At 38.7% G+C, this 20,170-nt stretch overlaps 1 protein-coding gene across 1 annotated transcript in view; it reads left to right on the forward strand.

Moving 5' to 3' along the window:
• LOC125461780 (adhesion G protein-coupled receptor A3) overlaps window positions 1–20,170 on the forward strand; it is a 470,817-nt gene that overhangs the window by 254,177 nt on the left and 196,470 nt on the right. The window contains exons 8-9 of the mRNA XM_048550975.2: window positions 4,567–4,731; window positions 12,544–12,742. Coding sequence (XP_048406932.1) covers window positions 4,567–4,731; window positions 12,544–12,742 — 364 coding nt within the window. The remainder of the gene's footprint in view (window positions 1–4,566; window positions 4,732–12,543; window positions 12,743–20,170) is intronic.

Genomic DNA, 20,170 nt, shown 5'->3' on the forward strand with positions numbered 1-20,170 from the left:
TCCCTACAACCAACCCCACAGCCTGTGCACCTAACCTATACATCCCTGAACATGGGTAATTTAGCATGGCCAATCCACCTAACTTGCACCTAATCTTTGGACTGTGGGAGGAGACTGTGGGAGGAAACTGGAGTACCCAGCAGAAACAATGAAGACACAGAGAGAATGTGCAGACTCTACACAGACTAAGGGTGGAATCAAGCCTGGGTCCCTGATACTGTAAGACAGCAGTGCTAACCACTGAGCCATTCTAAGCTACCAAAAGGTGAGAATAGTCATTAACGTGATACATATATGTAGATTAGAAATGAACGAGGAGTTCAAGCAGTAAGAGGGAGAGAGGAAAAAAAAACAAGTCAGTCTTTGGCTTGTCTGCGATGAATTGATTGTGAAACTTTGTGGCCATTAAAATGGTGGATTCCGGTATGGCAGGCTTTGGCAAATGAATAGTCTTTTGGAGATTCTTGACTTGATATTTAAATGAAATGTTTCTCTCCTTTTGAAGTAAATTCACTGATGATTTGTTTTCAGCGATCAAAGACATTATCCTTACCTCTTATTCAACAGGGAGGGGTGATGGCTGGTGAGAATCCTTAACTGTACAACTTCATGGCACAATTTAGCACAGTGTAACTCAAACACAAAGTTGACACTTGAGCACACCAGCACTCTGGCAAGGACCAGCACAGTCTGGCAGTTGCTTTATCAAAGTTGGCTTTTTTTGTCTGGCATTCATCAGGATCTCAGTAAATGCCAATGTAAAGAGAAAACAACATTTTGTACTGTGTGAAGTGACAGAATTTGTTGGTTGACAAGTAGGCTCTGAGTGGTAGAGGTGTTGCTGCAGAACATACATTAGTCCAATTTAATCAAAGAATTGCCATGAGATGTTTGTTGAGTTGAAACATTCAAATAGTGTGTATATTGTTTGTTTTGTCACAGACACTGCTATAGCATGATGAACAGAGGAACCTGCTGAGGCAGTAAGGCATGTTGAAGGGTTCATCCAGCTTCAACTTCAGCTGTAAGGAATTGGCAATTCACAGCCATTCTCTGATTAATCTCCCTGGGCAATGTCTTGCCCATTAAAGTTTATATGCCTGGTTTAAATTTAAACAAAGCTTGACAGTTAACTGTCAGTCATCATCTAACTAATGCATTTTCTATCCATTAATCAAAATTTACTTCCAATCCAATCAGTTTTGTCACGTTATACAGTGTAACATGTTGTTTTCCCTTTACATTGTCATTTCCTGATGAGTGCCAGACAAACAGCTTTAATAATATGTACCTTTCTTCAGCATACATATATTCTGCACTATCAAATGCATGCACACAGTTTACTGAGCATTGATGATGATCTAAGTTTACGTGTGATATTCTCATGGTGCTTTGAATAGAGCTAGTTCTATGTTGCCGTGTACTGCAGATTCTTCTGTGTGAATCTATGGAGTGCTACATCTCTCTGGGGTAGTGCTTTGGAAATCAAGCCCCTCTTCTTAGAGTAGTCACAAAAGTTAAAAGATTTTAAAAGGTACATGGAATTCCAAAATTTACTTGTCTTTTTGACCCAGGTTGATGGAAAACATGGATCAGGTTACTGTACTTAACAAGAATTAATAATTATTGCAAATAAATACATTCTAACTGCAGATAAGCAGTTGTAAAGATACTATATCTAACTCTCTTGGTTAAAACTCTGTGAACCTCATAAAAGCACCTCTTACGTACACACCCACAAACAGACAGAGACAAAAATAAAAGGTGTTTTGGGTAGAGGGAAAGACTGGGAAGGCAGTTCAATGGTCCCTGTCTACAGGTTTTGCTTTGATGATTCCCGTGGCTTTTCTGGATTTGTTGCTCATTGATCTTCCTTTGCCAGGTACTTTCACTTCCTTGCAAGAGGCACAGGGCAGCTGATTCATGCTTATGAAGTCTCTTACTTCAAGGTTATAAAACCACAACTCACAGTAACTTGTGAGGGAAAAATAAACTGGCATTTTTCATACTTGAGTTGGTTTGCTCTTCAGAGTAAAAGGACAGCTACTTCCCTTTCAAAAGTCCAATGACTTCTGTCTCAAACATTCCCAACCAAAAGCTGTTCAGCTGCTTGGGAGACAATCACATATCTGTTGGTCTTTGTCATCGTAACTTGTCAGCATTTCACTGGCCAGTCTGCTACCTGTTGCTTGGCAAACCTCCATTCTATATACAATTATGAGCTTCAGCTCATCTGCAACTGGACCCTACTCACTGCTTGAACAAACAGTACTTATAAAAAGTATGAAGTAACTTGCTTTTAAAAAGTGTGAAAATGTTTGATTTTTAAAACAGTCCTTTTCCCATTTCATTCCACAATCAAAATGACAGAAAAATGAAAATATGTCGTCTTTACAGAATGTATGATCCTGCTGTGTGTTTGAGCAAAAGTATTTAGACTTGGACCAGATACATAAAATTGATTTAGTAAAAATTGACCGTGTTGCAATGGTCATTATGCTGCTTTATTTATCACACTTCTATATTGAGCTGCTTTTTATTATATTACAACCCTGCCTTAGAAGAAGAAACATAATGTTACTATTAAACAGGACCTCAAGAATGGAAGTGAGTAATGGGATGGTTCTGTGGCAGTAGATTTCATGTTGAAAAATGCATACAAAACATCCTACTGCAATGATTTGGCATTTCAGTCTTTAAGAGGGTTCATGTCACCCTAAGGAAAGCTGTCTTATCTTCCCTCCGTTTGTACAAACACCTTCAGTGTAAAATAGCTCAATAACTGTTTTTATTCAGGGCACGCATAAATCTGTCAACTCCGGATCATAACAGTGATGGCTTCTATAAGCACTGAATTCAGCTGTGACAATAAGTGAAGAAGGTTAAGAGAAAGTGAATTGTAACAATTGCTTTCTTATAAAGACAGCCCTTCACCTTTTTCATTTTATTACAAAATTAAAATATAAATATTTTGAGCACGGAGTAATTTATGGATACTGGAGTGTGATGTCTACAAGGGAGTTATGAATGCTCATATTAAATAAGATAGCTGTTGCATATATGGAACTGCAATTCCTATGGATTTGACCCATTTTTATTTAGCTGTTTAGTGCAAAATTGTGCATTCTACAGAACTCTTTGAAAAATATTTATAGAATAAATCCATCGACAACCTAATAAATATTGACAACTTAAGAGAAACAATTATTCCTGAAACTGGAATCTCAAAGTTAGCAACTCAAAATGGTATATTCTTATTTTGTCACCAGCTTTTCATTGCTTCAGTTAAACTGATGTATTTTAATCATTTTTTTCCTCTATTTGATGGTATCATTGAGTTGTGATAGGGATTTTTCACTTAGCCGCAAGGCTATTCTTGCAGGCTCCCTGAGCTCATTTTTTCCAGGCCGAATTACGTTGTAGCCTCACTGAACTATATACCGATTTTTAAATTCCCACCTTTCTTTTATAAATTCCATTTCATTGTTGTCACCTGTGCCATGAGCTGCTAATGCTAATGTTCTGGAATTTCCATTGTGAACCTCTTGGTTCTTTTTTTTAGCCATGTTGTTTAAAGCTCACACAGCTTACCTCAGCCCTGAGGAAGGGTCGCTGAACCCAAAATGTTAACTCTGGTTTCTCTTCACAGATGCTGCCAGACTTGCTGAGCTTTTTCAGCATCTTCTGTTTTTGTTTCTGATGTCTGGCATTTACAGTTTTTTGGGGGGGTTTTCTTTAAGATCCAGCTGTTTGACTGAACTTTGGTTACCTTTCTGACTGTCTTATAATGTAGATCAGTGTCTAAGTTTGCTTGGTAAGCATGTGTGGATGGTTTACTATGTCAAAGATGCTATATAAATGCAAGTTTTTGTCACCTTATGTACTCACTCAGAGTTGTGAAGTAGTGAAAAGGTTAGGTTCTCTGACTGATCATCATGTACAATGACAAAGGGTTGGGAGGGATTTTGGATTTTCCAGTGTTGCATCGAGTGCAGTAAAAATTCGTAAGTAGGTTCATATTGAATTAAACATAATCAAATCTGGATAGTATAAATTCAGTGTTGTAAAGTTATATGCAGTTCTTTGAAATGATAATGATGTCATAAGTCTGTTTTGAGCTATTCTGTCTAGAAAGAATTCTCAAACTTGCATTTGATTAATAGTTAGATTTAAACTGGTGCATCTATATATAGTTATTGTTTAACTTAACCGCTGCTGGGCTGAACAATTGCATTCTTTTAATGCTTTGAAAATTACAGTTAAATTTCTTCACTAGGTTAAAAAAGAAGCAAGGCCTATCATTCACTCAAAGCAAGACATGGACATTAGAATGTTTAATACTTCCACGCAGTTATCTGTGTTTACTTTCTAATCTAAATCTTGGAAAACACACAATATGTTTGAAGTTATGATATGATTGACAGCAAACATGTTTTAGAATCTCCAAAGACACTAACTGAATTGAAAAATAATACTCAATGTATATCTGAAGAGCAATTATTAAAAGTGATCCAAGAAATCCAAGTCAAAGATGCATTAAAATATCTTTTTTTTTAATTTATGCAGTGAGCTGATCCTGACCAACATTGATGTTGATGCAACGGGAGAGTGGGAGTGCCTAATCACTACCTCCCGTGGAAATAGCAGCAAGAAGGTAGAAATTATGGTGCTAGAAACTGCTGCACCTTACTGTTCTGCAGAGCGAGTCACCAACAATAAAGGGGACTTCAGGTACGATTTACATGTAGCAATAAGCATGAAGCATTTGGACTGTTCTCCAGATTTGAGAATGGAAGTCATTTTGCATTTGGAAAAAAGCTGAAACAAAAATGCCCAGCTCGGTAACCACAGAATAAATTGCAAATTTAAAATATTTTGTTATCAAGTATTGTATGCTGCTGACATCTTTCCCCATTTCTTTCCCCAAGTTACAGAATTCAAAGTGGTTGTTTAAGAACAATTTATTCACTGTAGCAGGAAAAGTAGAAAAGTGGAATGCTGTTCAGATGGAGAGATATTCTTGAACTTGATGTTACAGTGGGATCTGGATGGCCTAATACATGAATCACAAACATTTAGTGTGCAGGTATAGCAGATGATTCTGAAGTTAAATGGAATTTTGCTGTAATGCAAAGGGTATGGAATGTCAGAGTATGGAAAGTTTACTGCAGCTAGACAGGGCCTGGGTGAGACCACATTGGAGGACTGCATACAGTTGTGTTATCAGTTTAAAAAAGGTATAATTGCATTAAATAAGACAGCATCACACCAAATGACTCTTGCACAGAAAAATGTTGATTACCCCCTTGAATTTGAACTCTTGCAACATAAGTGCAAGATGCAAAACATCGATAAAATGTCTTTTTCTCATTAAAACTGCATTAAGAGCCCTTTAGAAAAGGTTAGCTTGAATCATTCATAGAATGAAGGCTGAGTATATGACGAAAGAAGTCCCAACAGCATTTAGAAAACTAAGAGGTGATCTTTTTGAATCGTACAGAATCCTGATTAGGCTTGGTAGGGTGAATGTTGAGAGTTTGTTACCTCTTGGCAGGGAGAACTAATATAGAGGACAGAGTTTAAGGTTAAGAAGTTTACCCTTTAAGACTGAGATTAGGAGTTTTTTTCTGATTTTTAGAATATTGTTAGTCTGTAGAATTTTCTTCCTCACAAAGCAGTGGAGGCTGAATCCTTTCATTTATTGAATTTACTTAAGGCTGAATAAGGTGGCTTTTTGGGAGAAAAGGCAGTCATGAGTAATGGGTGACAGACGGAAGAGCAATTTGGAGATGACAGCCAGATCAGTTATGATTTAAGCGAAGAGTAGAAATGTCTTGAAATGCTAACTGCCTTTCACTTAAGCCGTATGTTTCAATAATGGGATGCGTGTGTCTTTTGTTTACAAAGTGAAATAAGTTTGTGAAGGGTTCTAAAAAACAAAACCCTTCTGATACTGAAAATTTGGAATAAATGTGAAGAAGTTTAGTGATAGTCACCAGGTCAGGCAATATCTGTTGGAGAGAAACAGAGTTACCTTTTCAGGTCAATGGCTTTTCATCAGAACTCAAAAAATCAAGAAGACAGTTGGGAAATGTCGAATGTATTCTTTGTGGGTATGATCTCTTGGCAAAACATTGATCCTAATGTGGCATAAAGTTGAGCATGTTGTTAAGGATGGTCACATTTCAGCAATAATTCATTATGGTTCATTAAATGGTACAGGTGAGTGCCTAAACTCGAACTTGTTCCATTTGTTAACACTAACACCTGCCAACCTGGATGTAAACATGAAATTATTTAAATTAATATTTCAGATTCTTTTCAAGGGGAGAATTCAGGTTGAAAGCAACATCTCTGTGCATATTCTTAGATTTGTCTCAAGTGGCTGTGTACTGTCCTTTCTCTTCCGAATGCAGCATAGTAATAGATGGCATGTAATCTTCCTCTTGAAATTCTGTTTGTGATCATAAGATAGATAGAAATAGGGAATTCCACTGGTCATCTATTTCACGTACCCAGAGAGATATTGCAGTTTTCCCCTCTTCCACCATTATAACATTGAAATTGTTCTTCAGCTAGTACCATGGGATTAGGATGTGCACTTGAAAGAGCAGACAGTTCTTTCCATTTTAATGGACATCGAAAAGTCAACACCTGCAACAATATAGCAGCCATTCAGTAATACACCAAAAGTGCCGGCAAATTTTAACAACAACAAAGAAGCTCCCCGTCATGGCAAAATTGGTAGGTGAGCACGGAAATGGCAAGTCCTATTCATAAACATAGCTGTTCCCATTTTGATGAGGGCAAGAATAGAGTTGGATTGTGATCAGAGCGTGCACTTTTCATTGTAGCAGCAAACAATTTAAATCATTAGCTGCCTCCCTTTCTGTGTGATGTTTGTAATCCAGGTGTGTGAAAACTGAGGTCTGTAGAGTGGACCTGGTAAGAACAGGTCTGTACTTTGTGTGCTTCTTCTGATAGCCAGATTGGAGCTTTAAGCTACCTCCTTAGTTGTGGTTCTGGGATATGTTTGGGGAATATTAGATGCCATTTGAGGGAGATTAGATGCCCTTTGCAACGGGCAAAGTAACTTTTAGAATTATTTTTAAAATGTCAGCAAGAATGTGCACAAGGTATGAATAACATTTTAGCTGCCAGATTCATTGGAAATGTTAAAGACCTGTCAAACTCAACTAACAGAAGTGTCAAGCTGACCTGCCAAAGGGAGCTTTTGAGCTTTGAAGGCATTTAAAACTTGTTCCCTTTGAATCTTTAAAACAAACACCTGGATGTAAGTAAAACAAAACAGTTTGTTGTTGCATTATCTATTAGTATAAGCCTGAGGGCTTCCATTACTGGATTACTAATACATGACTGACTTCTCAACCATCTGTTATCACTGTAGAGTGCCTGCCATCTTATTGTTTGACTGACAGCACGAAGTGTTCATAGACTTTTTGAAGTAGATGTATAAATGAATTTAAATGTTTGTTGTTAAAAAGTGTTGAGGATGTGAGTGAAACATTTATTATTTTAAGATATGCACTAGTTGAAGGAATGTAATTTTAGTCAATCATTTTGTCTGAATGAATTTTTAAAATTCAAAATTGTAAAGACTGCAATAGACACTAGGGGACTTTATTTAATCTCATTTATGGTGGTTCTGAGTTTTGCCTGTGGTGAATTCTAGGTAAGTTGGTATGTAAGGTTGCAGAGTGGTAATTAAATGGGCAAAGATTGGCAAGGAGGACATGAAGAGCACATTTGTGATAGGACGAGGGTTAAGTTGGCATATAAGACATGAAAGCCATGTTGGCGGTTGTTGGCGTGCTGGGGAATGGGACTTAGATATTGGTTAACATGAAGGATTTGAGGGACATGGACAGTGGGTATGGTATTTTGGCTGAGACTGGAGATCAGAGTCATGGAAGTGGTTACGTGCCTTGATGTGGCTTAGATGGGACATGACTGAGGAGGGCTATTTTATGTTCTATTCTCTTATGGAAACATGACTACAATGCAAGTGTGTAGAGACAAGTCTTCCAGCCCCCTTTGCTGACAGAATGTAAAATTGAAATCCGAAAAGCCATCCTTGAAAGTCAGGACTGTGGAGCTGACCATTTTCAGACTCTGCAAACCTGACTCATGGATAGAAGTCTAGGCCAGGGTGCTCATGGTCCTCTGACTGAAAGATGAGGCTGTTACCACAGAATCAAAGCTGCTACTTAAACAAAAAAATGCTGTTGTACTCACCAGAGAAGGCAGCATATGTAGAAAGAAGTAAACTTAATGTTTCAAGACGGATGTGAACTTCTTCAGTGCAAAAGCAGACATTGCTGGAGAAACTCAGCAAATCAGGCAGCATCTGTGGAGAGAAAACAGAATTAACTTTGTGTCCATTGACTCTTCACCAGAGTATGGGATTCTGAAGATATATCACTGTACTCAAAACATTAACATTTTTCTCTTCCACAGATGTTGCCTGACCTGCTGAGCTTCTCCAGCATTTTTCGTTTTTGTTTCAGATTTCCAGTATCCACAGTTCCTTGTTTTATTTCAGTGAGAACTTTGTCAGAACAGGCACAGGAGGACCACCACTAAGGCCCCATCCGCCAAAACCAAAGAGATTTGAATATCACCTTAGGATATGCTTCTCTTATCAACAGTCAAGAAAGTGTTCTCTTGGATCTACATTGAGGATTCTGCATGTTTCATGGCAGCTCTACTGGAAGCAGTGGTGCATGGCCACTCTTAATCTTGCTCACCCCAGGAAATTGTTTTCCTCCACTTCACCATGGTTACTCAGGACACTCTGAAAGTCCTAATACCCACAAAGACAATCGCAAAGCAGTGTTCCCTGAGGAAGATGGTACTGCCAATCGCCCTCGCCATCCACAGAGTAGGAACTAGCTCCACAAGAAATTGGGATAAAAGCTACGAAGCTGTCCAGTTTTGGCACAAGTGGCTCTGGCAATGAAGATGTCCAAAGATGTGCGAGATTGGCTGTACTAAATTGCCCCATTGGTTTGTGCAGTTTAGGCGGATTAGCTGTGATAAATGTGGAGTTACGGGGATAGAGTTGGCGGTGGGGGTGTGGTGGCGCTGCTGTATCTGGGTGAGATTCTGTTCAGAGGGTTGAGGCCGACTCAATGGGCAAAATATCCCATAACAGCGCTGCAGAGATGCTCTGATTCTATATTTCTAAGATGATTAACAAGAGTAAATACAGGCGAAATTAATCTTGGAAAAAAAATCGTGACGATAGCTTAGGGAAATATTTTGTAGATTTGGTTTTGACAATATAAGATAAACAAACTTCATTTTCTTACTTCTTCCATCATTGGGAAAGAATATTTATCTACATTGTGTTTTGTTTATTTCATGTTATCTTGGATATTGGAGCCAAAAAATTTTTGCTTGGAAACACATTTCCTGATATTTCATACATTTAAATTGAAAAACCATCCTTTTGTTAATGTTTTACTCTTGGCCCCTGTCCTGTTCGCATGTTATACTGTTGGCCCCAGCCTTTATTAACATTCTACGCTTGACCTCGCCCTCCTTTTGCTCTGGTCCCAGCCCTATCCTTTTCTTGACCTCTCACTTTTCTGTCCATTTCACCCATTCTATATTTTGTTCTGTACTGAGAATTGAATGAAATTGTGTGATTTTCTGGATTATTAACAGGGTAACTATTAGGTTGATGGGGAGTGGTGAGTGACTTTAGGCCTGTGCTTTGTCAATCTGAAGGCAAAGTTCCTCTACCTATAGTAGAAAATGCCATCAGCCTCATCAAGATATTGCCAAATTCCAGAACCAACCTCCATTATATTCTTCATTTTCTGAAGAAGGGTTTTGGCCCGAAACATCAAACTTTCCTGCTCCTCTGATGCTACTTGGCCAGCTGCATTCACCCAGCTTTAAACCGTGTTATCTCAGATTCTCCAGCATCGGCAGTTCCTGCTATCTCCATTCTATTAAAGCCGACTATCATGACTGTGTGATCATTATGCCCCACAATTTTTATCTTATAAAGCTTATCGTCCTACTATTTTGAAACTCTTCTCTGGTGACCTATACAAATAATATTTAAAAAGTGCACATTTTCTTATTAATCTTAGTCGCATTATAACTCACTGGGGCAGTGTGCTGGTGATAAAGCCCCATCATTCCCAGAGTCATAAGGCTGGCTTAGGAAATTGATAGATGACACTAAAATTGGTGGCATAGTAGACAATGAAGAAGGTTTGCTAAGATTACGAAGGGATCTTGATTAAGTAGGCCAATGGGCGGAAAAATGGCAGATAGAGTTCAATCTGGATAAATGCAAGGTATTGCATTTAGGTACAATAGACAAGGTTAGGGCTTATGCAGTTAATGGTAGGATTTTCGTTAGTGTTGTAGAACAGGGACCTAGCGGTTCAGGTATCTAATCCTTTGAAGTTTGCAATATATATAGACAGCGTGGCTAAAAAGGCATTTGGTACGCTTGTCATTATTGCTCAGTCCTTTGAGTCTAGGAATTAGGAAGTCATGTTGAGGTTGTACAGGACGTTGATGAGGCCTCTTCCAGAATATTGTGTCCAATTCTGGTTACCTAGTTATAGGAAGGATATTATTAAGCTGGACAGGTTTCAGGAAAGATTTACCAGGATGTTGCCAGGTATGGAAGATTTGAGTTGTATCCTGAGACTTTTTTTCCACTGGAGCATGGAAGTTTGAGAGGTGACCTGATAGAAGTTTATAAAATAATGGGGAGTGTGGATAGAGTTAGTGATAGTTGTCTTTTCTCTAGAATGGGGGAGTTCGAGACTAGGGAGCACATTTTAGGTGAAAGGGGAGAGAGTTAAAAAAGACGAGGGAATTTTTTTACACAGAGGGTGGTTCACATGTGGAATGAATTTCCTGAGGAAGTGATGGATTTGGGTACAATTTCAGCATTTAAAAGACATTTGGATAAGTACATGAATAGGAAACGTTTGGATGGATATGGGCCAGGAGCAGGCAAGTGGGAGTTCTTTAGTTTGGGATTATGTTTGGCATGAACTGGTTGGGTTGAAGGAACTGTTTCTATTGCTGTATGACTGACTCAATGACGATGACTAAGATATTATCAGACTGTCCAAAATCCCCCATTTTACTTGACTGACAAACACTAATTGAAAGAAAGCACTCATAAGGTTTCTCTACCTGTCAACTTGGTTACAACAAACTCTCTTTAATCAATGCCATTTAGGAAATGTGAATTGCTAACTTAGAACCAGGACATTTTCACTGGAGAATAGGAGATTGAGGGGTGACCTTACAAAGGTTTACAAAATCATGAGGGGCATAGATAAGGTGAATGGCAGGTGTCGTTTTCCCTAGAGTGGGAGATTTCAAAGCTAGGGAACATATTTTTAAGATGAGATGAGAAAGATTTAGAAAAAAAACATGTGGGGCATGGTTAGTGGAATGAGCTCCTATAGAAAGTGGTGGATGTGAGTACAGATACAATGTTTAAAAGATATTCAGGTAAGTACATGAATAAGAAAGGTTTGGAGGGACGTGTGCCAAGAGCAGGCAGATAGGACTAATTTAGATTGGGATTATGTGCAGCGTGGACTAGTTGACTGAAGTGTCTGTTTTTGTGCTGTATGACTGTGATTGTCTGACTCTATAACCCCATAATTTGAACTCTGTCCCTTTTTAAAATTTCTCCTTCACAGACAGACAAATACAGATGGGACATGGATATTAAGAGTTGGGGGAGAAAAGTAGAGAAACACAGCTTGATAACACCAGTCTGGACCACAGAAGTTAATAAAATGTTTCTTTCTTGCAATTCCTATTAGTTCTTTACTACAGACACTAGGTTGTTTGTACACCAACACCCTCTTTCATTTACGAATTGCAAATTTGTCCTTTAATTGTCTCTGAAAAGTTTTATTTCTCTTTCAGCAGGGATTTGCAGAGAAAGATGAGTGGAAGACAGCTAGCTGTTACTGGAGAGACATTTGGTACCTTCAGCCAGAAAAGAGAGAGAGAGATAGTGTTTTGAAAGCAAAAGAAAGAACTGTGAATGCTGAAAATCAGAAACAAAAACAGAATTTTTTATGGAAAGTCATAACAGGGCTTGCAGCATCTGTGGAGCATCACTGGACCTGAAACATTAACTCTGATTTCTCTCCACAGATGCTGCCAGACCTGCTGAGATTTTCAAGCAAGTTCTGAGATTATTTTGAAATTTGATCTCCGCTACACTGGACACCATATATGCTATAGTCACCTGGCTAGGAGCCAAAAAAGACCTCGTTGTTAAGCAGTTAACTTCCTTAATTCAGAACCCAATAGCTCTCTAGTGTCTTGTTTTTGATTTCATTGTTTCAGGGAAAACAACATTGTATACACCTCACAATATACTCCAGTAAATATAATTTCTAAAACTGCAGCCATCTTGTTACACAGTGTCCTTGGTTTAAAGCAGTGTCTTTTTTTAAATCTACAGCCCAAAAATGAAGGAAATAGAAAGGTCTTTACATTGCCTTCAATTTTCTACAGATGGCCTCGAACATTAGCTGGTATCACAGCGTACTACCCCTGTACGCGATATCCATTTGGATCTGTACCTTATTATGGAGACCATCGGCAAAGAAAAGCTTGGCGTAAATGTGATCGAACTGGACGCTGGATGGAAGGAAATTACACTGAGTGTGCTTATGCAAATGAAGTTACAAGAGTCCTTCATGCATTCAGCCAGGTACTTCTCAGTATAACCAAATACTACTGAACTCTTCATGGAATATTCGGAAATCAGAGAGTGGCAGATGAGATGATCCAGTGTGTCAAATAACTTCTTTTATTTTGAGCTTTCATATGTGAGAGTCCAGTCATGAACATCCTTCTTTACTAGCTGCAAGTTTGAAATAAAATCAGTTCATTGTACATTTTGAATACAGTTTTGGATTTACAGCTAGATGTCATCCGTTGAATCAAATCATGTTATTTCTTACATGAATGCAAAAAGAAATTAGAATCTTTATGTAGCCAGAAAATGTCTACAACTTGCACATTATGTTTTAACAAATTTTCATCAGTTAGCAGTAGATCAGGAGCTAAACATATGACTGACTTGCATAGAAAGATGGAAAATGCATAACAATCTAACAAATTCTTCCTGTGGGACTAGGCTTGAAGCTTAATAAATCAGGTGGTGTGTCACTGCAATATCACATCTAACTTGGAACCCTATAACAGGTGCAAAAATTAGAACAAAATCCATTCTTGGAATATTTCAAAATGAAAATACAGAGGTTGAATATTAGGTGGTCATTATTCAAAACATCAATTCTTTGATTCATTTTCAAATAATGTATATCTACCCTTTGAGCATGTGTTGACATTGGTAACTAGAATATAAAAAGTATTTCTTGGATATTGTGCAGTATCTTGGAATATTTCTGAATTTTTTTGTCACAGTTAATCAAAAGTGCAAATTTGGGCATGGATTGGATGAAGAAAAATCGTTGTTGTGATTTTTTTTCTCTGAAATGGTATTTCATACTATTGTATTACAATTTTAATGCTGGTAAACAGATAAAAAATACTTTTCTGTATTTGCCATGTTCTTGATTATTTTAATTTAATCATGGATTTTTATTAACTCCAATTCCTCTAGTTCCATTGTGCTTTCTTATGTCAAACTAAAGCCTGAGTGTGAATGTGTCCCTGTAGGCTTGTATTTTTTTCCCTCTATAGTTGAAAGTTTTATCTTAAAACATGCCCATACTTTAGTAAGTTTATTCCTCAGGTGCCTTAGTTCTTTACATGCAGAATTCAGGGCCTGTGCTATTAAGATTTTTGTAGTTTTGGACGCAGCATCGCTCCTGAGTCAAACAGCATTTCCTTTGAGATTGAGAAATGCTTCGGTACATGAAAAGTTAGGGGCAATTTTCTCTTCATGAAAGTGAATCTTCTTCTCAATATCTAAGAATAGTACTTTGGTGATGATTGCTGGCCTTTAGTCCTTGGGATCTCAGCAGTATGATTGAGAGAAATGAAAAAAAACTAAAATTGAAAAATGTGGACCTTAGTTATTTGAATGCTCTCAACCTTGTAATTCACTGATTTGTCAGAGATTTTGACTATACTATATAGTTACATCCATATCCTTACACTTTGTTATTTCCGAATGTTTCTTCTGAATGCGTAGTTTACCTAACAATTCGAAGCAAGCTATTAACTATCATTATGGACCCTAATGTTCAACCATCGCAGTTATTTATTAGTGCAGGTTCATGCATTCCCCCTTTTGGAAAGACAGTTGTCATCATTTTGCTAGAAAAGTCATTCATACGGTATCTTTCTCAATTGAGAAATAGACATAGAGGGGCTAGTCCCTAGAATACAAGCGCAAGTATCGTAAATCCCATGTTAATAATGAAATAATTCTAAATATTAATGACTAATACCAGACTCATTCCCATAATGGAAGGACTGACATATGAAGAGAGACTGGAAAATTGTAAAATTCTAACAGGACTAGACAGGGTAAACGTGAGAAGGATGTTTCCAACGACCAGGGAGCACCGAACCATGCATCACACCTTGAAGATATGGGTTAGATCATTTAGGACTGTGGTGGGAATTGTTTTTTCACCCAGCGAGTGGTGAACCTATGGAAGGAGTTCGATATAGTTCTTAGAGTTAAAGGGTCAAAAGACATGGAGAGAGAACAAGAACTGGGTGCTGAATTGGATCAGGTACTGAGCATGCTTAGATGGCTGAATGGCCTGTTCTTGCTTCTGTTTTCAATGTTTCTATTAAATCTAATTATTTTAAACAGTGTATCTGCTGATGGTGTTAAAACAAAATGAAAGGCATGTGTGGTTCTGCTGTGTCTGACTTTCTGCAATTCAAAACTATTTGGTAATGGTAGACCCTTACATAGAATAGGGATGGGACATAAATACAGTGATGTCCTCATGCTGTGAATGAATAATTAAAGAAAACACTAATGTATTGTGGAAATAACTGAGATAGCATTTATTCGATGTCGCTAACTAAAATGACTCCACTTAATTTGTATAAAATGTCTGTTTGCCTATGAGATCAGTGTTCATGCAAAATGAATTTTAGATCTAAAACAGAACACACTGTCCCTATAAAGCCTTGTAAGGATGATCTTCAATATTAGCTGTTGTTTGAAAAATGAGTGGCCTGCATTTGAAAACTGGAGAAGTACTTAATCCTGATTCACATTCCAGTCTGAAAGTATGATGGACATAAGAAGCTGCTTAAATATGTAAAATGAGGTCCTACAATTGCTGCAGGCTAAATGCACAATGTTGCATTTATTACTTCTTAAAGTGGCCACTGTACTATTTAAAATAGAGACCAGAAACTTCAAATTTTGTTGGTGGCCCCGAATGGAGCCAGAACGCTTGTCAATGCCAAAAGGCTAAGACTCCCTCAAAGAGGGCTAAATTTTCTCAGACAGCTGGTGTCAGGCCGGGAGACAGCATGGCAAGGAAGGCTACAGTAGGGTATCCCAATATAATCCTGCCATGACGACATATTTCCAATGGTAGAGTGGAACTTTGCAAGAAAACCACCCATCCAGCTAACTGAGCCCATTAAAGGCCACTTCACAGCCTCCTGTGCTGTATTTTTCTTAGTTCGTTTTCAGTGGAAAGGCTCATTTCTTCCATAGAGATACTGTAAATACTGTTCTCCCACCCCTGACCACCCCCCCCCCCCCCCCCCCAACCATGCCGCCTTGCTTCCTAAATCTTCAAGTTTCTAATCTACTGACTTCCACGCCTGGTCCTGGTTTTGCATGTTACTTAGTTCTTCACGGCTATCTTTAACATTCCCTCCGATACACTCCCCCAAATCTGTTGGAGGGAAAAAATTGAGTTAATAGGCTGAATTTTCCCATATTTGTGCAAGAATTTGGGTTCAGGAGGCAGAAAAACCACTGGTTCGTATTTATCAGATCATTTTTAAGAAGCATTCATTTTGGAATGATACGTGAGCTAACTAGACAGGAAAGGTATATAACCCAAGACAGTTGTAAACAGTTTGCAGATATCAAAGGGCAACAGATGGTTGGTACAGAGTGTGTTGATTTCCATAACCTGTGATGCCACTATTCTGCTCTGCAGCCAAAGTATAAGGCTTCTCTTCCCTTGGTCTTTGTCCTTTTTTCTTGGTCCATTGTCCATCTGAAGAGGCTTGCTGTCAAATGAAACTGCCCCCAACTCCAAGGACTAATTGATATAATTTCTTTCTAGGGGGCTCGTAAAGCTTTGTTAACATGTGTTTGATCCTTCCTAATGAATGTATGACAAGTACCCAAATTTCAAGATAGCCATGTACCTCTTTGTTCATCACTTAGTTCAAAAACAGCTTTATACTTTACTTCATGCTAAGGGCATCTGTAGAAAATTCCGTAATCTCAGTACCAGAAAGCAGTAACCTTAGAACTGGGAATGCAATCTCAATGTCCTTTATCTCAATCTTATCTTGGTCTCTGGCTGTTTAGAATTGTTTATGCTTTACTAGAGGTAGGAGAATGCTGTAGCAGCAGCTAATTCATAAGAGTTTATACTGTACTGAAAATTCTGTTTATGAAAGCCGTTTACTTTTTACATTACATTTTTCTTCAGTCATCAGGATCATTTGTGAGTTGTGACCGATGTTCCTGCTTAGAATTCCTCTCCTTTGCTCTTTACTGGAGTGAGCAAAAGGTCAAAACAAAAACATAACCAAAAACTTCCTGTCTCCAGCTAATTGGGTTGCTGGGATGATGTGGCCGTTTTATCAAAAGAAGGATTTTTGCTTAAAGAGACCTCGGCATGTTCCAGAGTCGCTCACAGGACTTGTATCCATCAGGCGGTAGACCCATAGGATTGGTATGGTTACCTCGTAGGCACTACTTCTCTACCACTCTTACCTGGAGTCTAGTTGAGGGAGGGAAGAGGCTGAAGCATGATAAGTTCTCCTCGGTTCAGTCAAGTCATGATTCCCCTCACACAAAACCATGCTGACTATCCCTAATCATTTCTTGCCTCTCCAAATGCATAAAAATCCCACGTTTCAGAAACACTTTCAACAACTTACCCACCACCTGGGGATTCCCATTGACCACAAACATTTATTGAGCAACCATAGAAACACTGTGAATGCAACAGCAAGTCACAAACCCACAGTTTTTGTGGTTAGTAACTCACTGAGACATCCACTGCCAGGCCAACATCTACAAGGCACAATTCGGGAGTGTAATATAACACACTGTACTCCCCTGGATAAGTGCAGCTCCAGCAACACTCAGTTAGATTGACATTATTCTGGATAAGGAGACAACTTGATGAGCACCTCATCTTCCATCAACATTATAGCAATAATTTGCCAAGTCTACTTTGACAGCATCCTTCAAACTGTGACCTCCACCATCCAGAAGAACAAGGACAGCAGACACCTGAGAACACTACAGCCTTCAGCATTTCCTCCAAGCCACACGCCATCCTGAATTGGAACTGTACTGCTGTTTCTTCACTGTCACTGGCTCTCCAATTCTGAACTCCCTTCTTTGTAGCCCTGTGGGCACAACTGCACCAGATATCCTACAATAATTCATGAAAGCAGCTCACTATTGCCTTTTCAAGGGCTATTAAGGAGGGGCAACAAATCATGGCTTGCCCATGCTGCTGATATCCTAGAAACAAATTCTGTAAAGCATAATTTGAGAGGGGTGTTACACCACGATGTTAAGAGGGAAAAAGTTTAATCAAGTAGAAATTGTGTAAATATTTTTAATGGGTTAAAGCAGTCACTTTTCACATGCGATGTTGTGCAGTTATTTTGATCCCAGGTACCACATGACAAATAATGTTCTCACCTTGGTCCAGTGAAGTGCACAGTTAAAAAGCAAGCAGCTGCACCACTCAGACTTGACTGTTTTGTGCATTGTGTGCTTTACACAATGCAGTTCCCAGCAGTGATGAAGGTGCCCTGATCTGTTCACCTACTGGTAGGTACAATGAAGCACAGGTGGTAGTAGTGACGTAAGACTGCGTGTTTATATGTGCTCCTTCATGGAAGTGAAGGCTTGTTGACACCGTGACTTAAGTTTTGCTACAAAGAATTTTCTGTTCTGTAGCATTGTAATGCATGGGATTATTTTCAGCGTTTCAGATCTAATTCTAGGAAAAGTGGCTATTACTTGTGCAGGAAAATGTAAAGGTGTAGAACTGCTGATGAAGAATGCCAGTTCACTATTCATGTGGTATTTTACACATGTCACTGATGGAGTGCACTACTTTGTAATGCCCGCTGACTTCTTTAGCACAGAGGAAGCAATTCATAGTTGACCATAAGCAAATGACTTGACACTTTCAAATTGTATTTCACCACGTCTCTAAAACTTCCAAACAATGATATTTTCACATTTCAAGGTATATTTTGGAGAGGTGGGGGTTGAGCGTTTGGGTAGATCGCCAACCTTCATGAGATGGTCAAGCAATTAGGTGTGTGAAAGGCTTTGTTACAAGTATTTTAAGGAGCCTGGCTAGGATTTTCCTGCCATGTCACAATGCACGTCAACTGCCAGAAGGCTGGAACCCAATGACAGGCCATGGGGACAGTGGTTCAGTCAGGTCTATAAGCCCTCCAAGTCTACCTGCATCTGATGCAGTCCAAGGTCAATCACTAGAGATTTCCCAGAAATGTGCTGGCCTGGCTGCTTCTTCTGATTTTTTTAAATGTGAAATGTTCTTTAAAAATGTTTTTGAACAGCTATATCCTTATTGAGGCACCTCCCAGTTACTGACTGTGTTGAAGTTAAGTGATGCTCTGAAGCTTGAAAGCCTCAGATTGGCTGTGTTGCCAATTGAGTGTTCACGTCCCACCCTCAGTCAGATGGGAATTCTCCCTCTGCTGCTTTAAGGGCACAAACACATGACATTTAATTAGATTTGCAACAGAGGGAGAATTAGGGCCCAGACAACAGTCTAGACTTTGGTTTTCTGTGTACATTCTTGGAGTGAATTTAGCTTCCGATAGCTTGCACTGGAATTACATTAAAACCTACACCAAAAGATCACTGGATCTCCATTGGCAGTTTTCTTCAAGATCAGCAGTGATCAAAATTCAGATTCTGTGACACTAGATTCCAGGATATCCGTAGCAGCTTAGATTTTTGTGTTATCTCAACAAAGATAAATTTGATGAATAATTGCTTCAGTTTCGTCATTGTAGTTTGATGGAATATTAGCCCCATTTACTCAGAACTCTGTCTAAACAGCTTCTGATGATGTTATCTGACTGCCTCTTTGTTCATGCTGCTGTGCTACTTTTAAAATGCCACAAAGAAGATAAGAGAAACCGTAAGTACTAATGATATAATTTGTCTGCCAGTTTTTTTTACTTGAATAGATTAAAATCTTTGATGTGTGACATTACAGACAGCAGGATTGACTCCATTTGCATAGTTGAAGGAGCGCTATTTGAACAATAGACTGTTTCCAACTTGGACCTAGGTGGCTACATCAGGTTGGACACACACCTAGCACTGTATTTAGCTTGAATCTCAACTTACTTCCCCATCTCTTCACCTCATGGAGGTCAGGAACGTTCAGGCTGGCGGATACCTACTGCAGGATCTGTACCTGAGTTCAGCTGTAATAATAGTGAAGTACCAGTAGACGTTGCTTGCATTACTCCAGTAATGTGCCTTAATTTCAAAAAGAGAAACTTCAGAACCACATAATTGGGAGATTGGATTCCTGTTGTCAGAGTATGGATACCGAGCTCCCCGGCACACACTGGTTATGTGCCTAATGCCATAAATTATCTGATAAGGGAATTGGATTGTGGAAGGTTAAGGGAATGGGGAATAAGCAGGATTGTGTAGTTAGACCAGGTGCTTCACGTGGGGAAGAGAAAATTAATAGGGCAAGGTTGACTGCATACCTAAATGACCTGTTACCAAACTAAAAATCCATAACTTTGCTGATATTCTCATTACTAACTGTGTCAGTGTAAACTGAATTCAGCTTTACTGATATTAAATATGTGCTGTGTATTGAATGTTAAAGCCCAAATTGACTTTAAAGCAAAGTGAAATGAATTTCTTTAGAAGGAGTTCTCTCTCCATGCTTTTCTGTTCTCAAGTTGAATTTCGACT

Source organism: Stegostoma tigrinum, chromosome 20 (assembly GCF_030684315.1).
Source record: "Stegostoma tigrinum isolate sSteTig4 chromosome 20, sSteTig4.hap1, whole genome shotgun sequence".
Lineage (NCBI taxonomy): Eukaryota > Metazoa > Chordata > Chondrichthyes > Orectolobiformes > Stegostomatidae > Stegostoma > Stegostoma tigrinum.